The 25583-nt window shown below is 35.6% G+C and overlaps 1 protein-coding gene across 1 annotated transcript in view; it reads right to left on the reverse strand.

Moving 5' to 3' along the window:
• Positions 1–25583, reverse strand: part of ARAP2 (ArfGAP with RhoGAP domain, ankyrin repeat and PH domain 2) — a 117686-nt gene that overhangs the window by 88042 nt on the left and 4061 nt on the right. Inside the window, exons 2-8 of the mRNA XM_030449915.1 lie at positions 21803–21873; positions 20807–20886; positions 17392–17474; positions 16251–16604; positions 13781–13850; positions 8274–8394; positions 5383–5564 (exon numbers count right to left, since the gene is read on the reverse strand). Coding sequence (XP_030305775.1) covers positions 5383–5564; positions 8274–8394; positions 13781–13850; positions 16251–16604; positions 17392–17474; positions 20807–20886; positions 21803–21873 — 961 coding nt within the window. The remainder of the gene's footprint in view (positions 1–5382; positions 5565–8273; positions 8395–13780; positions 13851–16250; positions 16605–17391; positions 17475–20806; positions 20887–21802; positions 21874–25583) is intronic.

A 25583-nucleotide genomic window follows, 5' to 3' on the forward strand; every position in this document is an offset into this window, starting at 1 on the left:
AAGACTGGAATGAATTTCTTGCCAAGGAACTGCTGGAAAATTAGGAATGGGAGCTTAATCTATCATCCCAGATATAGCTTGATGCAAACAACTGTATTTAAAAGAGGCTGGATCATTTGCTTCCACTTCATGTTACCAATGTACCAAGTGTATTTATCTTAAAACAAAAACTTTTTTCTGTCACCTCCACCTATTTAAAATATTCTGAGCCACACTCATCCATGTTTCTAAACATGTTCGGTCACAGTCCACAGCAGCAATCAAGTAGAGAACTCTTTTCTTTAGAGAGCTTCCCAGTTATTAAATATAGCTTGTTATCACAAAATCTCCAAAAGCACTTGTGTTCTTGGGCAGGGAGATAAGGATGGGGGATAGGGCAAACGCGATGGCGCAGATGACAGTGTTTCTTCTTTTCTCATAATTCCACTTTCCATTCCCCACACCAGTGCATATCAGGCACTTCCCTCTCCTCTCACCTCCTCCTATCAAATAGCTGAAAGGTCTCCTTACTCCTCCCACTTTCCTTTGTAGCCTTTAATCTCCTAGCTCTTTCTCCAGGTTGTTTTCCAAAACTGTCAGTTGTTCTTTTTAGGGTTCCTCATGAGATCTCAATTTTTTACTATTTTGCTTGCTACTCAACACAGATTCAGTTCCTGTCCCCATCTCTTCTTTCATAGTTCTGTTGCCATCACCTAGGACTTATTTCCTATTTGCAAATATTTTCAGTATCATACCACAAAGAATCTAAATAAATATATTAAAAGTCTCTCTCATCCTGCTTTAGCATGACAACCATTACAAGTCACCTTCCAACTTTATTTAACTACTCTTTCCTTTTCACCTTAGACACTTTCTACTGTACTTAACAGACCATGTACATATTTTTTCTTTTTCTCATCTATCATGTTCATGACTATTAAACACTACTACAGAGCAATTCCTAATAAACAATCCCCTTGCAGAGTATAACTCTAAATTGCCATTGCTACACACCAGAAAGTCATAGACTTCTAAGTTTGCCCCTGCATCCCTACCACATCATTTCTGGCACTGAATTTCACAGAATCATAGCAGGTGTTGGATGGGAAGGGACTTTGAGGATCCTCTAGTCCAACTCCTTGCATGGATAAGGACATATTTCACTCAATCAGGTTGCTCAGAGCACTCCCCTTTAAGCCTGTGTTTCTCAACAGAGGTAAGATCCAATCTGTGTTCTTACGCACACAGAGATACATGCACTCAGCCCTTCCACTTCCCTCTGCTGACATTCATATTGGTTCCTCTCTTTCAGAATGCCAGTCTCAAGCACTATCTTTGACTTGTCCTTCTATCTATCCCTTTATCAATTTTCTACAGCACCCTTCACCATCTTCAGACTGTTTAATGTAATTTCCTGTAATACATCATCTGATGCTGTTGAGTTTTGCTTTATATGCACCACCAGCAGTGGAGAGGAAATGAAAATAACTAGGCACTCCCTTATTGGTTCACTCAACATGAATAAACATTCCCATCTGCCACAGAGCAAATAATTTCAATCTTCAACAAAACAAAAAACTCTCTGAAATCCATAAGAGCATCGAGCCAAAATGAAACAAGAGGTTTTTTTAATAAGAAATGGGTACTATTGCTTGTACATAAGAGGGAGAATACTCATCACTATGCAAGCTTTAAAACTTGGAGTCATGCATGGAAGAAAAAAGTCACAAATAATTATGGCACACTGCCATACATACCATTGCCCAGTCAATATTTGGCGGAGTTTCCTTAAATATTTCAGGTAGATACATCTATTTCAGAACCACCCAAAGTAGTAACAAAGTGGTTCCTGAATTCCCTTTATCAAAGCCAAATTCTAGTGCAAATACTGTGAAACCTAGCCCCCCCTGACTTTAGAGATCAGTGAATCTGAAACATGCTCTAACAAAAGGGTTATATTCTAGCAGATCAGACAGGCAGCTGTTAGGAGTCCGTCTGATCACCACCTAGGGGAAGTTATCACTGGCACCACTCAGCAGACTGACATTTCAAGCCAATGTTTGAGCTGTCATGAGGGATCAGATGACACGTTTTTATTTAAGCACACATGATTTTGCAAAAGAAATGGGAATTTTAGGAAGCTGCAGTTTGAACAAATTGATTTGTACAATCTATTTTTCACTTTTGCTCCAGAGAGGAAGTTTAAGAAATTCACAGTACATGGAGAGTCAAAGAAATTGATGGTTTCATACTAGCACTCTATCACTGCCAGCAGCTCAAGCTAAACCAATCACTTTTTAACTAGAATTGGGCCTGAGACATCATGTTCTGATCTCAATCTGAACTTCACAAAGTTCATAGCAGTTATGTTAGGATTTGGCATTTGGCATACGATCTTCTTCACTTTCAACAACAAAGAAAAATCCTCTGAAGTAAGAGTTGACTCTCCTCTATCAAGTTTAACAGAAATCAATGGATCAGCTTGATCCAATCTCATTTCAACATTGTAAGAGGTCTAAATAGGTGTCTTTTAGCACTGCAGTTATAATAAACCCTTCTAAGTCTCTCCGGGAGTCATTCTAGTATGGATGTGAATTCCAATATGAACAGGATTTGAGGACATCCCTGGACATATTTGCCTGGTAATTACCGACTGAAGCACAAACTTGAGTCAGGGCGAGATTTTTGGAACAATAGAGCCATCTAAAGGATTAATTCTGTATTACTGGGTTTTTCTTCACTGCTACAGTAATAATAACAGTTTTCAACTTGCAAATAAAACACAAGAGGTACTGAGAGAAGAACCATAGACTACGAAACCTTAAAATAAAGTTATTTGTTCCCAAAGAGAGCATTGCATAATATAAAAATATACATTCCATAAAAAAAGAGACATTGTTGAAATGAAGGATCTAAAAAGGAATCTCTTAGAACCACTAGGTATGTTTGGTTTAAGTAAATAAGCTTTGGGAAAAAGTTGGGTTTGTACCACTTTTTGTAATATTCATACACACAGAAGGAGCTGATGGGCTGGCAGCTTGTCTCACCTTCATTCTGTTTAAGGGCTTGATTTGGGTTTTCTGCTGCACTGCAGAAAATTAGTCAGTGATCTCTGCAGAGATTCTATGTAATAGAAGGGAATAAACATCTAGTAGAAAGGCTATGTAAGGGTACGCTTTCATGATCAGCTAAAGAAAATCTGAAATCAATAATGGTAAAAGGGCAGAGCTGATACAGTTTACAAAGCAGCAGAAGCAATAGAATTAAAACACATATACACACATAAAATATTTTTTTTTAAATCTATAAGACTAGACATTGAGTAAGGGACAGGGTGAAGTCATAGATTATTTTAGTCATAATCTGTACTTTGAAAACATGTAACTGAGCAGTCAAGAAACCTTCATCACTGAATGGCTCTAGAACAGTTTTGTCTAAACACAAAGTCAGAAAAACTGCTTCAGCACAGTGGGCAGAACTGGGAGATCCCCATAACAACAGAGAAAGACTAAAAGACTACATGAAGCAAGAAGGATGCTCCTAATGGTCATAAGTAGGTAAAGTAGGAAAGAAGGGTGAAAGCAAAAATTAGATGCCTGGTACGGTGTCCCAAGAGTGACATAGCTGACTTCAAAAGATATAGGGGCCTGAAGACAAATTCCCCCCCAAGTACAGATATACCTCCCTGAAGTAGCACAGAACATCCATAAGGGAGTGTTCAGAAGTATTCAGGAGCATGAGATGATTATGGTGTTAATTCTGAAAGTAAAAGTGGGCCATAAAGAGAAGACTCTCACTGATGTAAATGCAGCCCAAGGATTGCTACTGGTGAAATACCCAGAAAACCCATGATGGAACAGTAACACTGAGCATTTCGGCAGTGAAGGTCACGCCATAGGCAGAGATGCAAAGTTGTTTGACTTCATTCTTGCTGTTGGAATAATGTAAGAGAACTTCAGTTAAGTAGAGGGTAACAGAGTGGAGGGTGGCATCTACATTTTGGTTTTGGACATTTTTAGATGTCTTTAAAGACATCTAGCTGTAAACTCCACTTAAATGAACTAACTGGCAGGTCACTTATTTATAGTGACCGTTTCAGTATAGCTAGAGAATACTGTGCTCAACTACGAAGACCAATTCATCTCTATGGTGGTCATTCAGCAAAACACATGCTGCAGGCTTAATTTGAAATGAAATGTAACCAATATACTTTTAGTATAATATTATGTCTAAGTAATTGATGGAATTTTGTTAGAGCTGCAGAACAGTACAAATCCATAAACTGCACCATGCTTTTGATCAGTTGTTTGTTGACTGACTTCAAAGAATGTACCTGACAAGTAAAAACTCCTTGAAGCACAGTAGAAAGAAAGAAGGAAAAAAGGGCTTTCTCAGTCTCAAATTCCCTGCCATTCCCTGGGACAAAATAGTAAGATCTAATATTGAATGTTACGTGGTCACCCAAATCTATTTAAATAATTTCACACTTTCCTGGATTACAGGAGGGGAAGTGAGTTCAACTTCAAAATGAAAAGTCTTACTGAAAGACCACTGACATTTGAAACAAGAGATTGCCTCTACATAAATCTGAGAGAAAATGAGAACAAGGCAAGTATGCAACAACACTTCCCACAAACACCCTCCCAGGTTCCAGCTACTTGTCATCCATTTACTCACAAAGAAATAAAACCTTCCACTCAATGTACTACAACAGATTTTTCTTCCACTAGTTCCCACAGTCATTTATTGAACTCAATTATCTCCATTTGTTCCATAAATACAGCATCCTAAAGAGCTCCACAGCTAACAATTTTATACTGTAATATATTCATGCCAAAAACAAAACAAGGAACCCTGGATTTGGGAGCTGAAATGACATACCTACTTCATGTTTTTTAATACTGCATTTCTTTAAAATTATACAGTGCACAAACAGAAACTGCTCAATCCAGGTTCTTAAAAGATGAAGAATAACAGTTTTGAACATTTAGCTGAAGAATGACTTAAATACCAAAACCTGCTTCTGTAAAGCACACTTTCTGCATAGCACTCTATTATAGGACAGTGCAAACAGTGCTGAAAATGAGCCTTCTGATTTAGTAGAGTGCTTATGACACACATTTTAAGAGTGAATAATCCCAGCCCTGCCACTAACCTGTTGTGACACTCAGGGCTTTTCACTTCACCTCACTATATATTCATTTTTTCCATTGCACAATAGACATAATGATACTTTGCCTGCTTTTGGAAGCCTCCTGAGAATTGCAGCAATAAAGTACTACATAAAAAGAGATATGCATTTATATTGAAATGCACCTATTCACAAAGAGCCATCAATTTCCAACTCACTAGTTAAATCATCTTTATAAGTATTCATTCACAAAAAGCATATGAAAAATTTACCTGCTCATTTTTGCAGATCCACACAGTATTCCCCTGAAGTAGAATGAAGATTTTGGTTTTGTATCCTTTCAGCTCAAGATATCCACTTTTCTCAGGGGCGACAGAAGTTCGAGATTGAGAGTCATTATCAGATTGTGATTTCAGGGCATAGAGGATTGTATTAACCCAGTCATTCCTTTCTTCTAAACAAGGAAAAAAATTAGACATGCAGTTAAACAGCAGATCCATTCCTCTCTACATGTTGCTTGTCCTGTTTTACCTACTATGCTCTGCTAGTGGATGGTACAGCTACACACTACAGAGAAATCACCCAGCTTGAAGAGGAGGTGTAAATAAAACCACGAGAGTCTGTATTGATGGAGATGCTTGCCTAGAGCCATTCAATTAATCCCCAAGAATCAACACACAAAATCAAAGCAATGATTAAGAATTATAAAATCATGACTACTAGTTCTAATATCCTTAATTCCAGACAGCTTGAAGACTGAGGTGGCAGACAAGTGGCATGTTCACTTTCTGAAAGCCAGATCAATTGGAAAGAACTACTGAAGGTAGGTAAGCAAGAACCAGGGAGCCTAAATACCATCAGGCACAGAAGACTCAAACCATCACCAGTGCTATTCCATGGTTGGCCAGATTTTTAAGCAAAAACATTTGGCAATTTACAATCTATTCCATTAAGGTGTTGTGGTTAAGCTTGATACTGTCAAGGGTACTGAGTAATCAAGAAAATGCATGTTTGAATAACTCTGCATGCATTATTAATTTAACAATTTACAAATACATGAACACAAGTAGGTGAAGTAATGAAGTTCCGTAGTTTCATTCACTGTGTTCAGATATTTCACCAGGCTAAGATTAATATACTTTAATGCTGAATAATCTGAAAAAATTAGACCTGAAGCGTGCAACTGGAACATCATGAATATTTGAAATCTTTGCTCTGAAGTACTTGGGTTGTAAAATATATTGGGAGGGATAAGGGGACAGGGAAGAAGGGAAATTTCTGTGCACAGTATCTAGCAAGTTGACATAATCAGTGCTGAACACTGCAAAAAGCATGGTTAAAATAGTAATGGGCTCAGTTCATAAATGTTATACTTACTTCATAAATGCTACATATGCAACAAGAAGGAATAAATAAACAAATTCAAGCATCAGAAAATAGTTTCTACAAGAGGAAGATAACAGCCTGACAGACTGGTACAGGGAAGATGATCCAAACTCTCATCTTAGAAGTTTTGTTTTAATATACATTTTTTAAAGTACTTTGAAAAAAACCTGGAGTAACTCAGTACAGTTGAGGGAACCAAATTATTCTAAAAGTTTGGGGTTTTTCTAATTGTACTTAATATTATCTTACTATATCTGATCAGATTACACTCTAATTCATTGCTGTCATCTAACTATTAAATTCTTTGCCCTCAAATTACCCTAAACTTCCCAAAACATTATATATAGTTTTTCCCTCTAGATATTAAAATTAATTTTAATGGTGTATTTTTATATACTAAAAAAATATATGTTATTCCACTGCAACACAAGTCAATAAATAGGGTCCATAGGACGAAATATATATTAAAATCTCAATTTCAAAATTTTTGAAAAGAAGTTAAATACCCTTCAAATAGTCCCAGAACAATTCCCAATCACAGCCACATAAGCACAGCATCAAGGAGCAGTTTGCACATAACAGAAAGCAAGCAGACTTACTTACTTTACTATGAACATATCATCCAGCTCTGGATACAGTAAGGACAAATTATTTGTACAACACACAATCCTAACCACAGGTGAACAGTTTTGCAGACAGGCCACTATCTCCAAAGATGGTTATATACTAAATGGAAATGCAATTTCATTTATAACAAATGGTTGCTCTGAATATATTTTAAAAGTCTGTGTAAGTTGTACATGATTTTATAGTATTCAAAGGCAATGGTCCATAAAGCAAATTACGGCCCTACAAAATGTATTGCACTAAGGCAGTTATGTTCCAATTTATAAAGAAAGTAAAAAATAAATTTTTAAGAGAAAGGCAAAATAATAAAAATAGACATACTTTTTAACTCAGCTAAGAACATAAAAATGCCCAAAATGATTTGAGCCAAACCTGATAATACGGATTTGTTCACTGATGCTGCACTCCTGTTACAGCCTACAGCAAATGTTTACAACCAAGCTATAACCCATAAAAATGGGATTTGATAATGGAAATGCTGAGAGACCCTTAGCTATAAAGGGTCTGGCATGTACTGCTGTAAATAATTCTTAGCTTTTTTTTCTAGGTATTCCATTTTCTTTGACTGTTTCCACAAATAAGTCATAGATGGACTGATATTGACTCCATGTATGAAATATGTAGGTTGATAAAACATTAAATTAGAAGGCATACTAACTTCCTTACAATTTAGATTTGTATTCTCTATCAATACATGGCTGAAAATACTGTATAAGTCAGTAAGCAAATATGGAGAAAAAAAAATATTTTCTTTGATCACAGCAGCACATTTGAGCCATCAACTTAATTACTGTTCTTTGTCAACTTTATACAGAGGGGTGACTTGGAGCAGATGGCTAAGAGCACACAGGCTGTAAAGAGCTGCTAGTGAGACCTGAGGAACATCCAGAAAAATTTATCTTTTGGAAGGAGGCAGAAGAGTTGGAGGATAGTATTCTCATTTCATTATTTAAAAAGCCAGTCCCCAATAATTTCAGTTGTTCTTACAAAGCTTACAGTTATCCCCAGATTCACTTTTTAAGTCCAAAATAACTGGATGCCAAAAGTCTTTCTCTTAATATTCCAAATTATGTTTCACAAACATAACTTATCAGCAGCTATTACAAGGCTTTTGTTAGGCAATTCTTAGAAGTGGGCATATTCTACTTACCTTCTTTATCCACACGGAAGACAAAAGTCCTGTGAGAAGTGACAACTTCAAATTTATTCTCCCCATGAACTCTTACTGTTGCTATAGCAGAGAGCAGTATTATTCCCTTTGAGAACACTTCCTACAATAAAAATGCAACAGAAATTGTTAATAGCTCTCACAGAAAGTTAAATGTCTCTCAGGTAATAACACTTGCCATGGTGTTTGGGAAGTTCACATACACAGGCTTTGCTCCTAAAAGCTCACCATACTATTAATAAAACTGCATCAATAAGCAAACCACTTCACTACCTACACATCACCAACTTTACTGTTACGGGTCTATGCACACCTACTGCCTTGTAAAATAGAATAAAATCCCATGGTGAAACAGAATGCAAATATTTGAGATACCACTTCATAAACTGTCTCATGACACTACAAGTGCAAAAGATCACAGACTTAATTTTAAGAAGTAAATTACTTACTATCTCACAGAAGCATAACTAAAAAATACATAATTATTATAACTGAAAATTAGAATCAGAAAAGGGAAAAATTGTGACTTCTCCAGGTGAGGTTCCAAAGACTTCTTCTGTTCCTTCCCCACTCCTTCAGTGGCTAGACAGTAAGAAAAGTAAATTCACCTTCATTTTGAACTCAAGGGGTGTCACCACTCTGGAAAAATCTATTGCCCTGTCATTACTAACAAGACACCTCTACCTTGAATCAGGCATGGACTTTCCTGCTATAGAAGTCAAGAGGAAAATGAGCTTTCAAAATCATCATTTGGTGTCAAAGCAAATTTTCCCAAAATTTCCAGCTAGGAATCAGGACAACTGAACACAAAAGCAAGACAGAAAAAGAAAAAATTGCAATGAGTACTTTCTCCATGTGGCTTGGCTTTTAATCTAATTAACCTAAGTATTCAGCATGGGGGGCATGAGGGCAGCTGAAGCAGACATGTAAGACATGTAACACTTCGGAAATTCTTCTGGATTCCAGAGTTAACACTGGTGCTCCTGTCCCCACTGTGCTGGACTGAGACAATTCAGACAAACTGCTAAGATTTATGATCCAGATGCAGTAATAGTCCAAGAGTCAGAATCTGTGCTGCCATAAATTTCCTTGCAATGTCTAAATTATTATAATAGGAGTTATTAAAAGGAATTAATGAAGGATACTGAATGCTAAGCATGGAGGATACACAGGATAATCTGTTTGGTTGTTTGTTTACTGAGTTTAAAATACTACAGTTTTCTACCAAATTTACACTGTTATGTTGTTTCACTTGTAGGTACTAATATACATCAGGAAATGTATGTTAGCAAAAAATAAACAGAAATAGAGTGAACTTGTTACTATCTTTACACACAAGAACCACCCTGTCGTTCAGAATGATTTTAGTTTTGCACACAAATTTACGTTATGGCTGTATTTGCTAGAAAAGAGATAGGTTGGATGTTATGTTAAATATTGATCCTTCAAAATAGCAAAGCAAAATTATTACATCCACGATTTCTGCAAGTGTTCAGATATAATTATATTATGGTGTTTGCAGGCATCTACTGGCTGTATTTGGTACTGTAAGAGGATAATTTAGACTGGTGGAAGTCACAGATATTTATTTGCTTAAAAAAAAAAAAAAGTGTCAGTTTCCCTTTAAGATGGATATAGTTTTGGTGTTGGTTCTTAAAAAAAATAAAAATAAAAAAATAAAAAAATAAATCACACTTTTTAAAGCTCCAAGGAACATATATTTCCAAGCACTCTAAGAATTTCTTATTCCACAGTAGCTTCTCTTCCACATGCAAGAAATAGTGGCTACTGATAAAAGCCTTTTGTTGATTAAGATACAATTTCTCTTTGAAATACCTCAGATTAGAAATTACGTGAATTAAAGATTTAAGAATATAGAAAACAAAACCAGATAAACACAGCCAAGAAAGTCACAGATATTCCCTGTTAGTGAGAGGTATACAGTAGGTCTTAGGGCTCCTAAAAAAAACTCTCCAGCAGAACAATTTTCTAGTTGGCATAGAAAAATGAGTCTTTTTGTATCACCCTCTTCAATGCAAACTTGTGTTCTCAAACACAGCACAATGGAGTCCTTCCTGACAGGTGCGGTTCAGAGCTGGGTTAAAAGATCCTAACAAGTACTGTTTTGCACTGCTTTGGCTTTCCCTCCACAATAGATTAAATATGACCTATTTCAGGAATGACAAAAAAAAAAAAAAAAAAAAAAAAAAAAAAAAAAAAAAAAAAAAAAAAAATCATCTGTTTTACAGAGAACTTGGTTCTGTATTATGCTCACATGCAATTTTAGCACAACAAAATACTGCAGTTCCCCAGAGAAAAAGGCAAGACTTTTCCCTAAATCACTAATACATTTGCCAGAGACCAAAAGAGGTTTTTAAAGAAACACTCTCAATATAACCAGCAAGTTTTGTCTTACTATACAGTGTGTGTTGGAACACCAGAGTACTCCAGCCAAAAATAGGAAGAAATCTTAAACAGGAAGTGTGCCTATTGGGTAGCCGAAAAGAATCCTCAAATTCTACCTTCCCTTCTTCAGTTTACTTTTGCTTCAGTTAACCACTTTCTGTTATGACAAAACCACACGGGATGTTGCTCTGACCACATTAACTTGCTCAGGACCACGAAACTTTGAAGAAATGAACAACGCCACAGATTCAGACAAAAACCTTTCCTAGGTCAGATGCTGTTTGCAGAAAACTGTTTCGTTTTTCATATATGCAGACATAAAGTAGATATCTCTTTTGATTAGAAGCTGATGCACGACCAGATCAAGGTGAGAAAACTATTTAGAAGATTAAGGTTTAAATCATTCAGAGAAAATTTTAGATGGGCTAAACACACATTTTCAGGAATACTACCCACTGTGCCTTCCCTTCCCATATTCTACTTGTTTCACTCTTCATTAGCCATGTAGCACACTTCCCCTTCTTGAGAACCTCACTCTTCTCAGGTTCCTAATTTAAATGACAAATAGAGCTATTTAATATTGATAGTATTTTTGGGTAAAATAAGCTGTTTCATTCCCCTGAGTCTACCCTTCTCTGCATGTAATAATCAAAAAAAACCACTGGAGAATGAATTGGTTTCCTTCTGAGAACTGCTTTTATCTGATATTTGAAACTAAAAGTTTATATACATATGTAAGGTTTAAACCTTTACAGTATGTTAATCCATGTAATAATGTGCTTGGACAAACACATTAGAACAAGTGGATCTTGTCATTAAGACCTGATGTTAAAACAACTTCTCCATTTAAATATATACATATATAGCTTGCCATCTAACTAGAAAGAGGGACCCAGTGCCTTGCAATGAACGGTCTAAGTATCCTCCTCTTTTACCAAAACCACCTCCTGAGCTGAATGCAAGTCTTGATGGGTGTGCAAATTGTTGCCTATGGTATTAAGGTAACAACACACAAGCAACCCCAGGAACATGCTGGTGTTGATCCAGCAGGCACTGTGAGTACTCTGGGTGTGAAAGCAGCGATCCAGCAGAGAACACTGTACCAACTCCTGTCCCCCAGTGGCATTTCTGCTCACCCAACATAATTCCACTGTGCATTATGAACTATTGGTAGAAAACTATGGTTCAGTTCCCAGAATTTGCTTCAGGTCTTGCAGTTCTCAGACATACATAGCTCTTAGCATATGTGACTCAACAATTTATCAAGTCAGACACCCAGATTTGGTCAAACTATGAATACACACAGACCAACCAGCACTTCTTTCAGTCCTAAGAGTGAGGTTTTGTACTCTGATTCTGGAAAGGGTGAGATTAAGAACCTTGAGACCAAGCCTCTTGCAAGCTCCTGCTAGTCTATCTGACCTACCACAGAGACCACTTAAATAGAGGATGCAGAGCTCGTAGCCTTCTATGCATATTTTTAGACCCTAAAATATTCCCCTGAGCAGATGGAAACATCTGGAATCTATGACAGGCGAATGTATAACAAGTACAGCAACTATTCTAGAATCACTGCCAGCCTAGTAACTTTTTCAGTGACCTCCAAAAAAAAAATAAAAATTCCCAGTGCAGATACAAGATTTGAAATTCTGTATTAGCATTTCTTTCTCTAATTATGCTACAGATAGTGTTAAGCAAATCCCAACGCTGTATTTTTCAAGTCTTTCTTAATGAGTAACCCGGCTTTTCTGTTCCTCTGAAGCCCTGAGATGAATAACACAATGGGGTAACACTTTCTGTCACTGCAATTCAAATGTTTTCCTATTGTTCCCTTCATCTACAGAATCATGTCTTCTGTGAGTGGAGAAAAGTAAGTCAAACCAGATTGTTTCATGTTCCTAATCATTGTGTACAAAGATCAATGTAAATAATTTTTTTAGCTTGTTCTAAATTTCTCTGGCCCCTCAGGAAATAAACAGTGTTTTCCTACTTCAAATCTATCCGCATAATCTGCTAAAATAGGTCTAAGAGCATGCGTACTAGAAAGCATCTATAGGACCCATATTGATAGCCACCACCCAGGATGCTGCTCAGGAGCTTTTATCTAAAACTGCATTTTGTTCCTCATTTAATATGCATTTTCAACACAAAATGTTATCTAGCATTTCAGATAACACACATGCATATAACCTCATCTCTACAAAAGACACATATTATACAATCATCTACGACTTCCGAGTTTGAGAAGCTCTTAATTTCTTCTAATAGTAGACTTTAATTAATCCCGGATGGAAAAAAAAAAAAAAAAAAAAGGATTAAAGAAACAAGAGATCTTAAAAAAATAACCCTTGTCTAAAAGCTGATCTCAAGACTAGGAAGTCTTTTGTAAATTTCAATTTCGCAGATAGAATAAACATTTTTTTGAAAACCAGGATTTACAAATCCATTCCTGTATCACATATCAGAAGTGAACTACTTAAGCAACTCACAAGTCTTCAAATGTTTCAAATGATTCAATTCTTTAGTACATAAGCCACCAACATCACAGTATTATGCCAATTTTCAAGAGATCTATTCAAACACTACCCAATCCAATGATATGTGATTATTCCAAGAAGACAAATGGGAAAGAGACATTTTTAATTAAAGACTAAGTGAGTGCAGGGGGGCTTTGGTTTTTGCAAGGTGCCAAATTTAATTTCTCTCTCAAAACCTCCGGCATGCTGGGGTGCCATGACAGGACATTTTGTGACCACCATCAAAATAACCTTGCATCTCTCAAATGCATTCTGCATGACCCTGTTCTATTTTTCAGAATGCATCAGTGTCACCCTTTCAATAAAGAAGTTCTGATAATATCGACCTGAAAAGGACAGAAATTTAAGCCCTTCTAGAAAACAAGAGCATGAGCAATAAATGCAAATTTCAAGGACACTTTAAAATGTCTTAATTTAGTGCTTTTCAAATTAATTTAAGATTTAATTAATTAAATTAATTTCTAATTATTTCTTAATTTCTTCATGGTGATGTGTGAGGTACACAGAAGCATTCTGTCTCAAACACGACCAAAACATTTCACTTACCCTTTCATTATTGTAATAAGAAATGCTGTCTCCATCGAACTTAACCCAGCGCTTCTGAAACATACGTTTGCTGTGAATTGAAAATTAATACACTTAAAAATATAAATACAAGTTAACACTGGCTTTTAACAATGTCTCAAGCACAAATTACACAAACAACAAATCACATTTACCTTCCTGTGTTTTGACCTAAAATTTTTGACAAGTAAAATAAATCTTAACCCTAACACATATTTTCAAAGAGAGAATGTTGATTTCAAATATAATAAAGGATCTGGAAACAAATAGTGCATTTTTACTGAGCTTCTTGTATAAATCACTGTCTTCATGGTTCTAATCAATTCAATTTCCTTTCTTTCTCTTTCCGTTCATGTGGTTTATATCACATCTCAACTGATAAGAATTTTCACTTCTATAATTTTGCTTGAAACAACGATGAGAACTGACTATCTTACTGGAGGCAAAAGTATGTTCTGAACACAGTGAGCATAACTTTAAGTGTTACAAGCTCTCCAAGATACTTTCCAAAAAAATAAAGCTGAGAACGTAAGACAAGAATCTCATGGCCACACTTATGAGAAGGACTTCTCCTTTATAGTCTACGGCATCTTCAGTAATCATCTCCTGAGCACTCTCTTCTGTGGCCAGTGAATAAATGCTCACACTAAATCACTCAACATGTCACAAACTTTAATTTTCAATCTGTTAAACTGGACATCATTAATGAGAAGCTCATTTGTTTATCTTATTTTGCCATTAACTCATGCTCTTTAACTACCTCCAAAAAACTATTTTTACGTGAACCTGAAGTAGTCTGTTATGCTCCTTAAGATGTTGACATCCTCTTAGCTATCATCTATAAAAGTTTCAATTCTAAAATACATTTAAAAAGTTAATTGAGCAAGAACAGGACCCCAGTCTACCATCTGTTTTTCTGACATTACTTCCTTTCCTGCTAAATGAGTGCTCACCTTTAAGATTAGTAGAGTCTGATAGTTTATCAAAACTTTAATCAAATAGCAGCTCAGGCTTAATTAACCTGCATTATATTGCTACAATAAATAATCATTTTTCATAGCCTGGAAAGGCCAAAGTAAAAATCTGATTTTCATTAAAATGTCAATAAACTTCAAGATGATGCAGGGAATCAAACCTGAATCTAAATACCCCATACAACATGAGTAAATTGAATGGCTTTAGAATTTATAGTGAGTCAACTAAAAAGAGAAGCTGTATTTTAAATCCACCATTTTTAGCAATTTAAGAAAACAATATATATTCATTCCCACTAGGAAACACAAAATGCTAGATGTAAACGGGAGGGCTATAAAAAGACGATGGGGGCAAGAAGAGAAAGAAACATTCACTTAACAGGGCTTTAAGGGATGAAAAAAAATTGCAGTTTTTTTGTGTTGGTCAATTTAAGATTTCAGATATTAAAAAAATATATATTGTAAGTTATAGAACAAAAAATATAGCAGCCATTAAAACATGCTTAAGAAAAAGTCCTTGTAATTTCACCAATGCCACTGGCTCAAGGCATATGAACTGCACAACTGTCCTGGCTCAGTCCTAACCAGCACTAATTTTGTGGTTAATTCATTATCTTCCTCAAATAATTTATTCTTACACAGTACTTTATCTAAAGCCTTCATATTTTGTTTGCAACTCTCTTCCTTCAAACAGCACAAGGTGAGACAATTGGAACCTCTGTATTGTCTGTCAAAAGTGTTATTAAAAGAAAGTCTTGGAAGTGAAATAAAACAAAACTAACTGCAGCTCTCTGAGAAGTCAATAAACTAACATTTCTGAAAAAAGATGTACAAATGTATTTTATCTCAGGAAAAAAAATTTAAATCTGCATAATAGTATCCTTTGATTCTTTAGCAATAGTGGCACCTACAGACATGACAGTCTATTCCCTTTCTATTGCATTTTTCTCTCCACTATTTGAAATCTTGAAGGAAAACTTGGGCTCAGATTCCTCTCACCAAACTTTATGCACATCGGTAAAATAAACTAGGAGAAAATTCATCCTCGATGCATTTCCAGACACCAAGATGAACTTCTTTCTGAAATCAACAGGAAATCTCAGAAATTATTAGTGTATATATCCATGGCCAAATTAGTGAAGTAGCATTTCAGAGTCAGAGTTTGTTTTCACTTTGTGACCCACAGAAGTGGTAGCAAAGCAATACAGATTAGAAATACTGCTACATACAAATTCTATATTTTTATGCTAGTTAATGAAGATCAACATTTTTATTAAATGCTTTCCCTTAATCTACTAAAAAGCTTTGGGATAAGTCATTAAAAACTATGAATTCAGCAAAGCCCTACACTGTTGCAAGAAAACCAATGCCCTTTCCTTTCCCACCACAAATAGTAACCACTGACCAAACAGAAACTTAATGTCTCTCATGCAAACATACATTTCACAGTTCTACAGTAATCACTGCAAATACCATACCCTTGAGGAGATAATTTATCCAGCCATCCTGCTTTAACCTTCTTTACTGATGGTCCATAAAAACAAGCATATGGTGTTATTGATTCATTTCCAGTCAAAATTTGATCTCCATCAAATTGCTGAAAATGCCTGTGTTCACTGACCAAACAATCCGAGTCTCCACTTGGTATCTTATTATAAGATACTGAACGTGCTTTGGCTTTATTTTTCTTTTTCTTTAAAGGCAAAGAACATCTCTCAGCAATAGAATATACAGATTCACTTTCAGATTCTTCTGGTGCTAAGGATTTGTCTTCCTGAGGCACAGATTCACTTTTCGCAGATTTCTCCTTCTCCTCTTCTTGATTATTAGAACTAGAAAGAAAAAGTGTATTTCTTCTCTTAATTTATTGCAACAATGGAAAATCAAATTATTAATTAAAATTAAAATAATTACAACAAATATTGGTGAGAGGTATTCTAAGTATATTTATAACTTGTGTCACCATTGCAGTAACAACAGATAGGATAAACACCATATATCTTATGTTTCCGACTGTACTTAATCCTACTTTATCCATTCAAAAGGCCTGGTAGCAAGATAATATTTGCTAGTTTCAGAAGTCTTCCTCAGAAAACTAGCTTCATTAATACTTTAGAGGATTTGCAGTCCCACCTCTCTCTTCCTTCTCCCACCTCAACAGAAGCCAGTTAACAGATCAGAGACTTAGAAAGCACATTATCTTAAATTTGTCAAAGCACTGGCCACTGCCTCATGAATGTAGAGAATGTTCAGCCTTGTGTTTCTGGGTTTTTTTCTAGTAAGGGAGTACAAGAGTACTCAGACATGGTGAGCGAGGACACATATAAAAATAAAACTTCTGTCTTCCTTGTTCTGACTGGGGAAAAGAGGGACATCTTCCAAACCTACAGAAGACTCTGAAACCTGGGTTAGACAGTCTCAGGACAGCCACAGAGCCAAACCTTTCCTCTTACAGCATGGGGCAAGGGCTCAAATAGGGTAAAAAAACCCCCAAACATATATATATATATATATAGTTATAGTTAGGGTTGTGCCTTCAGAGGTATCTACTTGGGATATCAGCAAATAACTCTTTCCTCTTTATGTTTTGAATTTATTTGTAACTATATTATTTATTACCATAGATTCTTGTAGGAATACTCTTCATTCATTCCTAGATCCATTTTATTTTCACAAGCCAGGAATTCATTTCCATGAAGTTCCTAGAAAAAGAAATAGACCTGTATAACATTTGAACTGAAGTACTAAGAGATGTTTAAATTGATGCAGACTTATATCACACAAACAACAGCCTAACTACCAAAAGTATTCTTTGCCACATTTTAAAATATGCCTTTGAAAGATGACATTTTTACAAGTATTTTAATAAATGTAATTTTCAATATTTACAGTATAAATCATAATACTCAGATAAAACATTTGAACATTGTCCCAAAATACCTGAGGCAAACTAGATAAAGAAATCAGGTGTGTAGAAATATCAGTGTTGTGATTTTTCTTGAAGCATAACCGAGTAATATTTTTACCTTGAAGTTTTTTAAGCTCAAGAGCATGTTACATGTGTGTTAACTGTACCATTTATGTTTTGCCATTGCTAGCTTACCTTTCACATCCATACTTCTTGTCTGAATTAAATGTACAGCCTTCATGGTACAGTGAAGGTAAAATAATGGTAAGTTCAAATTCTTAAAGTAAGACTCAATGGAGCCATATCAAATACATCTCATATTTTCTAGCCAAGCTCTCCCTAAAAGGCACACTCATAATGTTTGTTTATAAATCTTTGTTGCAAACTGCCTGCAGTTTATACGATGTCAAGGTTAACACTGTTCAAGAACATTACATCCCACACTTCCTAAACTTGATCTGTACAATCATACTGCATTACTAAGCTTCTCAAATCTTGTCTTTCTTCTTTTAAAATAAAAACAACAAACAAAAACCACACAACTCAAATTAACATCTTTGTGCTCTGTGATGAATGCATTTTAATTTACTCTTTTAGAAAGCCAGGGAGTGGCAGAAGTGAATAGGCTTTTACAATGGGTGCCATTTGTTTTCTGAGAAGCAGTACCGCATCTTGTACTTGAGGGCTGTACCTTGGCAACATTAAAAGGCAGGCTTAAAAAAAGCACACAGCCCAGAGCTGAGTATGTTTACAATGCAGCAAAAACTGTAGAAATCACAGGCTGCTGCTAGGACAAATCTAGGTGAACAGGTCTGCCTTCCTCTGTCATCTAGATCCATTACTTAAAAAAACAGCCACCACCCCTACCCCTCTACATTATTAACTGTGTTGTAGCACCAAGATTTAAAGAAAAAAAATGCACCTTGAAAACAAACTAAACAGAAAGCTCAAAGTAACCTGTCTGCTGCTTCTCAATTGTTTGGAATGACTGGAATCTCACAAAACGAGGGAAAATGATAGTGTCCCACTTCTATACAATAGTCCTAATAGGCTAATATCATCACTTAGGAAATATCTTCTTAAGAAAAATGGCCAGTGCCTCTTGTCTTCTTTTACTTCTCAGGATGCAATTGCAGGCTACACCCACTGCAGCTTGGTGGTACTGCCTCTTCCTGCCTGCCAGGAACCACTGCTTTAACAATTTTATGTCTTGCTCAAGCCCCCTTCCCAATCTTTAGCACTTGGAAAAGAGATTTCAGGGAGCCTGAGAACTTCGAAGCAATAATCACAAAATGCATTTCTATTCCTAGTAGATTTTAAAATCAAGTCCATAAGTGAACACAGGCTGTTGGTACAGGGAGCTCTGTTTTCTCACAAAGACACCTATTTCTCCCAAATTAAATCCCATGCATTTCCAATGTGTTGTTTACAGAATTACTCTGTAAGAAGCTCAGGCTCGGGATGAAACCCCTATCTCCCACCTCCTGCAGCCTCCAAGGTATTACAGAAAGGTAGATAAAAGCAGCATCTTATCCTATAGGCCCCTTTATAAGTTAAGTATTTTTTAAGAGATTCTGTGTATTACACAGAAAGTGTCCCTAAATATGTACTGTTCTTATGCACAGAAAGCACCCACATTTAAGGAAGAAATTTGGCTTCTGGATCCCAGACAGATGGAACTGCCTGCTTGGGGACCTGTATAAAAATCCTCTACCTCTGATCAGGAAGTACCTCAGCCATTTTTGGGTTTAGCTTTTTCTTACAGGTGATGCTGATCACAAGAGCAAGTCAGGAAAGCTGAATGCTAAAATACAGACTGCAGTAAGAGTATCAGGTCTGAGGCTATGTTAAACAAAGACTCAATGCTATTCAAGACAGGCATCTTCCTTAACACCTACTGCTTTGGTCTCCTGATAAAGGTAAAGTCACACGGTTCTCATCCATTTGCCTCTTGAATCATTGTTTGGCAATACAATTTTATAAAAGGTCGATAAAGATTAATTCTTTCTTTTAAAATATTAAGGATTCTTATTTTTAAATGGTAGCATTTGCATCTTGGCCAGCAGGATCTCAGTGCTTCAGAGCTCAGATAGCTTACTTATTTCAGTATATATGTTCAATCAAGTCCGACAGTCTACCACAAGCAATAAAAAGCCAGTACTTCACTACAGAGGCCTGAAGTCAGCAGAAATCAGGTTTTGTTGTGAAGGAATTCTAATACACTTGACTCTTCAGTTGGACACAACAATAAATCATCTCTAAAATATTTGGGGTTTTATGTTATTTTCAAAATCAATATTAAAAAATAAAACAACAAACCTCCTCTGGGCCACCCTTTAGAAGTCTGTGCTTCTAGCTGTCTTTCTCCATGACCCAAGTCAGAAGCAAGTACACAGCAAAACCAGAGATAATTTTTATGCTTCTAAAACCAATCTCATTAGAAGATTAAATTCAAACGATTTATTTTTACGGAATGCTTGAAAAATATCAGAAATTCTGAGAATTTTCAAATACATTAATAAAAAAAAGGGTATGGCCAAAAGTGACTATTATATCATCTAAGCCAACATGTCATCTGCTTCCATAGGACATACAGCAGCCTTTGTAAAGGTGCCCTGTCTTGATCTGGAATTACCAGAAGAGAGAAAAGCCACTATTACCTTTACTAGTCAATTCTCATAGTTATCCACTACTTGTCTTCACTTACACACAGACTATTACAATGCACTACTGTACCTAGGGGTAAAAGGAAGGCATCATGCTAGTCTGCAATTGTCTGTTACTGACTGATTTCTACTTGATGTGGCAGCTCTAAGCATTAAAAAAAGTAGTCAGTTATCCGTCCTATGTTGTTTAAAAAATACAAACAAAAAAACAAACAAAACCAATCAAACCAAACAACAATCAACACACACCACAGATATTGCAAAGTACAAAGTGTATCATTTCAAGATGAAAAGTCACTTGTCCACACATATTTAAACTATGAACATTTTATATGTTAATAAAAGACATAAGTGGTCCTGAACTAACAAAAGCAGAGGAAAAAAGAATTAATAGAAACATGAGAAACAATTTTAATCTTCAAGTGAAGATAGACCATTTATATACAGATTTCTCACTTACTTTAGCATCTTCAGGGTTATCACAAATAAAGGTTTCCCCATATGGAGAGATGATAGGTGGCTTTTCTACTGTGAAAGTTTCTTAAAGCAAAAAAAAAAAAAAAAAAAAAACAAACAGTCATACATACAGTGAAATAGTAGTACTTCAGCAGAGTAAAAATAACAAAGGACACAGATTTTTCTGCTTTTCTTTGTCCTCTTTAGGGTAAAAAAACAAACAAACAAACAAAGAAAAAACCCGAGAGAGAATTTCCCAATTTCCCACATTGAATTCTACTCCAGACACCATTTTTCCCCTCAAAATCTATCTATTCAGACACTACTACTTTTACTGTATAATTAGGATGTAACTTGTATCCAGGTATTATCTTCTGCTGCATACTCTTAGGAGCAATAGATCCAAAGTGTCCTTTATTATGACTAAAAAAACAACCAAATAAAAAACCAAAATACACGAAAACTCATTTGTGCTCAATTTCCTTTGTGTCACCAAGACTTTGCTTGAAATTAATATGTATGACTACAAGCAAAACATACCTTTATAGTATGAAAGAATTTTTGTTTACAATTCATTGCACACCATTTCTAAGCTATTACAGTAAACTATTTAATACAACTCATTTCCTCTTATTTCCCAGAGCTGCAAGTGCTAACTAACAAATTTAGCAGTATTAGTCAGGAATATGCTGCTTATAACTTTCAAGAAAAAGCTAAAAATCCAGAACTGATCTTGAAACCACAAAATACTAAAGTCTAAAGAAGTAAAATAAATGAGGTTTAAAGATTGGATTTTCTAAGTTTTGTTTTATTGGTTCATAAACAAAAACTAAGTAAAAATGCAGAAGTGGTTAAATGCTCTGCTGTTACACGCATCACTTCTTCCTAATGCCCAGTATTTCTTAAAATATGCAAGTCAATACTGATCTTAAACAACCTCTAGTCTGAGGTTTCTTTTTCCTCAATAGCCAAAACGTAAGTATCAGCACAATTAACTCACTGTTTTGTGAAATTCGCCTCCCAGAGCACGAAATATTTACAAGATCCACATTTCTTCTTTTCTGAAGGGAACTTGAACAAAAAAAGCACAAAATTAAAACATTAAGTGAAATTTCTCAGCAACAGAACAAAACCAGCTTATGCAGTTGAACTATAAAAACTATGTATCAATATAGAAATCATCAATTTTAAGTCTTGGGAAAATTTCTCATTAAATTTAAAAGCCACCCAACAGTGTGTCTTCCCCCTTTATGACAATGAGTATTTCTCTGATCCTAGCACACATCTTGAGTTTGTTTTTTTGTGCTGAGTTGACTTCATGATGCATCTAGATTTCTGGCAGGCATGGAGATCCCCCATCCTTTACCTTCTCTTCTCCTTCACACTCATTACCACTGACTATTTTTAAGGAGGAATGTACTATGAAAGTCTAGTCTAACATTAAGCTGAAAGGGAGCTCGAGTATAGAAATCCAAATAAAACTGTAGCTAGCTTAAGAACATATCCTCATGGACAACAACAGAATTATTATTGGTGTCATGCCTGACCTTAAAGATTTCATCATCTTCAAGTGCAGTGGTACTCACCATGGTGCTAAGGATTATGGGGTTTTATTATTAATATTATTTAGATTTCAGGCTGAGATAGAAGCTTTAGAATAACAACAGAGGATCAAATATTCCTAAAGCAGTATATTTTTCTAACCCCTCTTCACTATTCCAGCTGTCTGTATTAGAGCTGTTTTCAGCCAAGGTCTGATTTTTCCCTGTTAACATGAATAGTAATTTTTTCTGGCTTTCTGTTCATTTTTTCTGCTTGAAAATAGCAGTGACACAGATCCTCATGCATACTCATAGAAGGAGTCATTGATTGATAAAATCCCTACAAGATCCTTAATTTTTTTCTAACAGGTAGCAGGCCCTATATCCTCCAAAGCCAAAGATAAGTATGTTTTATTCAAATTATCAATATGCCTAATATTTGGTTCCCCACTAGGCATACTGAGAAATTTCAAACAACAAAGTTTAGCTCTATTCAAAACTTCAGAAATATTGTCTGATGAAGTTCAAACTGAATTTCTCCGTGTTACCAGCTGATGTACAAGTGGTTATGCCTGCGACAGAAGACATAAATTGATCACCTTGTGTATTTTTTAATCCATGCTTATGGATTATCTGGCACAAATCATTAGCTTAAATTCAAGACAGAAGCTGTACCTTGTAAAGTTATCTGACATTTCAAGTGTTATGCAGGTTATATTGATTGAGTTTCTCAGTTAAGTTTTGCAAAACCCTGCTTCTGGAAAACACTGAGCAATTCTGACCAGTTAAGGTCCCACGTTATAATTATAACAAATACAAAGTAAATACTTTAAAATTCTATGTTTCTTCATACAATTTACTAAAATTGATGTAGTTACATCTTTTGAAGCTATATTAACAAACTAACTTGTAATTCTAAAATGTAATTCTAATGTAATTCTATACAATTCTATAGAATGTAGTTCTAATGTAATTCTAAAAAGTCTGATATGTCTGAAAAAATCCACAACCTTAACTTTTACAATACAGCAGATTTTTGTCGAGGTTCTAAGGGGCTCCAAAGGGTATTTATAGCATTAAAATAAGTCAGAGACACAGATAAGCAGCTTTGACTCAAAGAGCTTTTAAAATTATGATTTTCTTCCTTATGTAAAATAATGACTCACTGGCTTAGTTTCAGGGCGGATGCATTTAAAAGTGGGTAATGGTAATAGCAATGAGTGAAGGTAAGTTCACAAGGAAATGAAAAATAAATCCGTTTACAAAGATCTGCATTTTTTAATTCTTATGTTTTTCACAACTTGTATATTCTTTAGCTGTGTACCTATGTGCAGGTATACATGGCAAGAAAAACTGCTGATAGGCGAATGTAGTCTTTTTTCTTAGCAATCAAAAAAAAAACCTATTTGTCATTTTTGGAAAAAAAAATTCTCATATGTCAAGTAAAAACTATCAGAAGAGATAAAAAAATGGAACAAGCCTGCTCTGAACATCTGCTTGAAAGATTATGTATTACAAACAATATACAGTACAAGACAAAATTATAACAATTTGTCAGTGCTCAATAGAACAAAATAGTTAGATAGGTATTGTACAAACTGACTACCTGGATTAAAAAAAAAAAACCCAAACTAAAGATTTCTTTGGGGGCAAGTAAGATTGGAAAAAGCCTATACTAATCCATTACTTTCCCTAACCATTTCCAAAATTTATTACCCCTTCAAATTAATGGTCTTCTTTATTTTGCCCAGTACTGGAAAGCAGGGCCAAGCAGCCAGCCAATCACATAGTGTGCCAATTTTACAAAGACCTAATAGTTTCAATTAAGTTATTACTTTCGTACGACTTTGGAAATTAAAAGTGACTATTTTCATATATTGTGAGGTACCAGATGGGGCTCAGTCTCCACACCACTCCCCACCACCCTTTTGTCATGAATGAACAGGATGAGAGGGTGTGATGAGGCATCAACTGGTCTTGCTAAAGGCTGAGAGACTGGAAAGGTGAGGGCTTAGCAGTGGGCTCAGCTGAGCTGTTTATATTCAGTATACTCCTGTCATCTGGCAAGTAAAGTGAGCAACAGAGGTCAGTGAAAGCAGTCAGTGCTTCAAAGGCTTCACTGGCATTCATCTGCTCATTTGTTTTTAATGAATGAAGCTTTTGTTTTCAAACTCATTCAAAACTTGTTTTCCTTGCTATCTGTCTTAACATCTAACCCTCCCATAAAGCAAACAGTCAGAAGCACTCTAGTATGCTGTATTAGAGCTTTGGGCTTTACAGCACCAACTTTCAACCACAGATCTACCAGTTGCAGAAAAGAGTTCAGGCCAAGCACTGTTATCTATTTTATTTTTTTCTGGTTTACCCCAAAAGCAGCATATCTTCCAGAATTACTTTTGGTCTCATTTTTAAAATTATTTTTAGTAAAGAATCAGAGCAATCCCTCTACTGAGCAATACAAGGAACAAATTTGAGGGATACGAAAAAATCCAAAAGTGTACAGAGTTCATCAACCTGAAATTTTATCTGTGTAGCACTCTGTATAACAAATTGCTCTACCACCTTATAAATTTGCTGAAGCTTTTTCTTTCAAAAGGTTGCTGTTCTGATTGCTGCAACAGCAGCTACTGCACCTAAGATTGATTGCTAAATGACAGGATCCAAAGCCTCTAAAACCACCCCTGTATTTATTATCTTTAATCTTGTGCTAAGGGCACATCAGCTTCCTCTCCTGCATTACTTTCTCTACTTTTTCCTGCAAAAGCCTGTTTCAAACTCATGTCTGTATGGAAGAAGTTACTTGGAACACAAGTAACACAAGAGGGACCACAAAACGTCCAACCCACTCTGTTTAACCCGTTTGTCTGTTCCACCCCATGACTGGGGAACCATATTAAAAGTTTAAGACTGCTCACCTAAGTACAGAATGCAGGGTCTCAGAAAGGGTGATGACTTTGTCTCAAAAAGGCACATTGAATGTATTTCAGTTTTAGAAGATAAATGGCAACCCCTTAACAAGTCCAGTGCTTCCAAACACCTTTAGAGTGATCTTAACTAATTTTGTATAAACAGAGTTCATAATATTTTTAGAGGTAATAGCAGAGATGACAATAATCTAGCATAATTACACATCAATTCAGTACTGATGTAACCAAAAGACTACCAAAATCTGCACAATAGCTGCACTCTCAGGAACACTGAGTAACAGTCACTTCCATATTCTTTTATTTTTGTAGTATC

This window comes from Calypte anna, chromosome 4A, assembly GCF_003957555.1.
Source record: "Calypte anna isolate BGI_N300 chromosome 4A, bCalAnn1_v1.p, whole genome shotgun sequence".
Taxonomy (NCBI): Eukaryota; Metazoa; Chordata; class Aves; order Apodiformes; family Trochilidae; genus Calypte; species Calypte anna.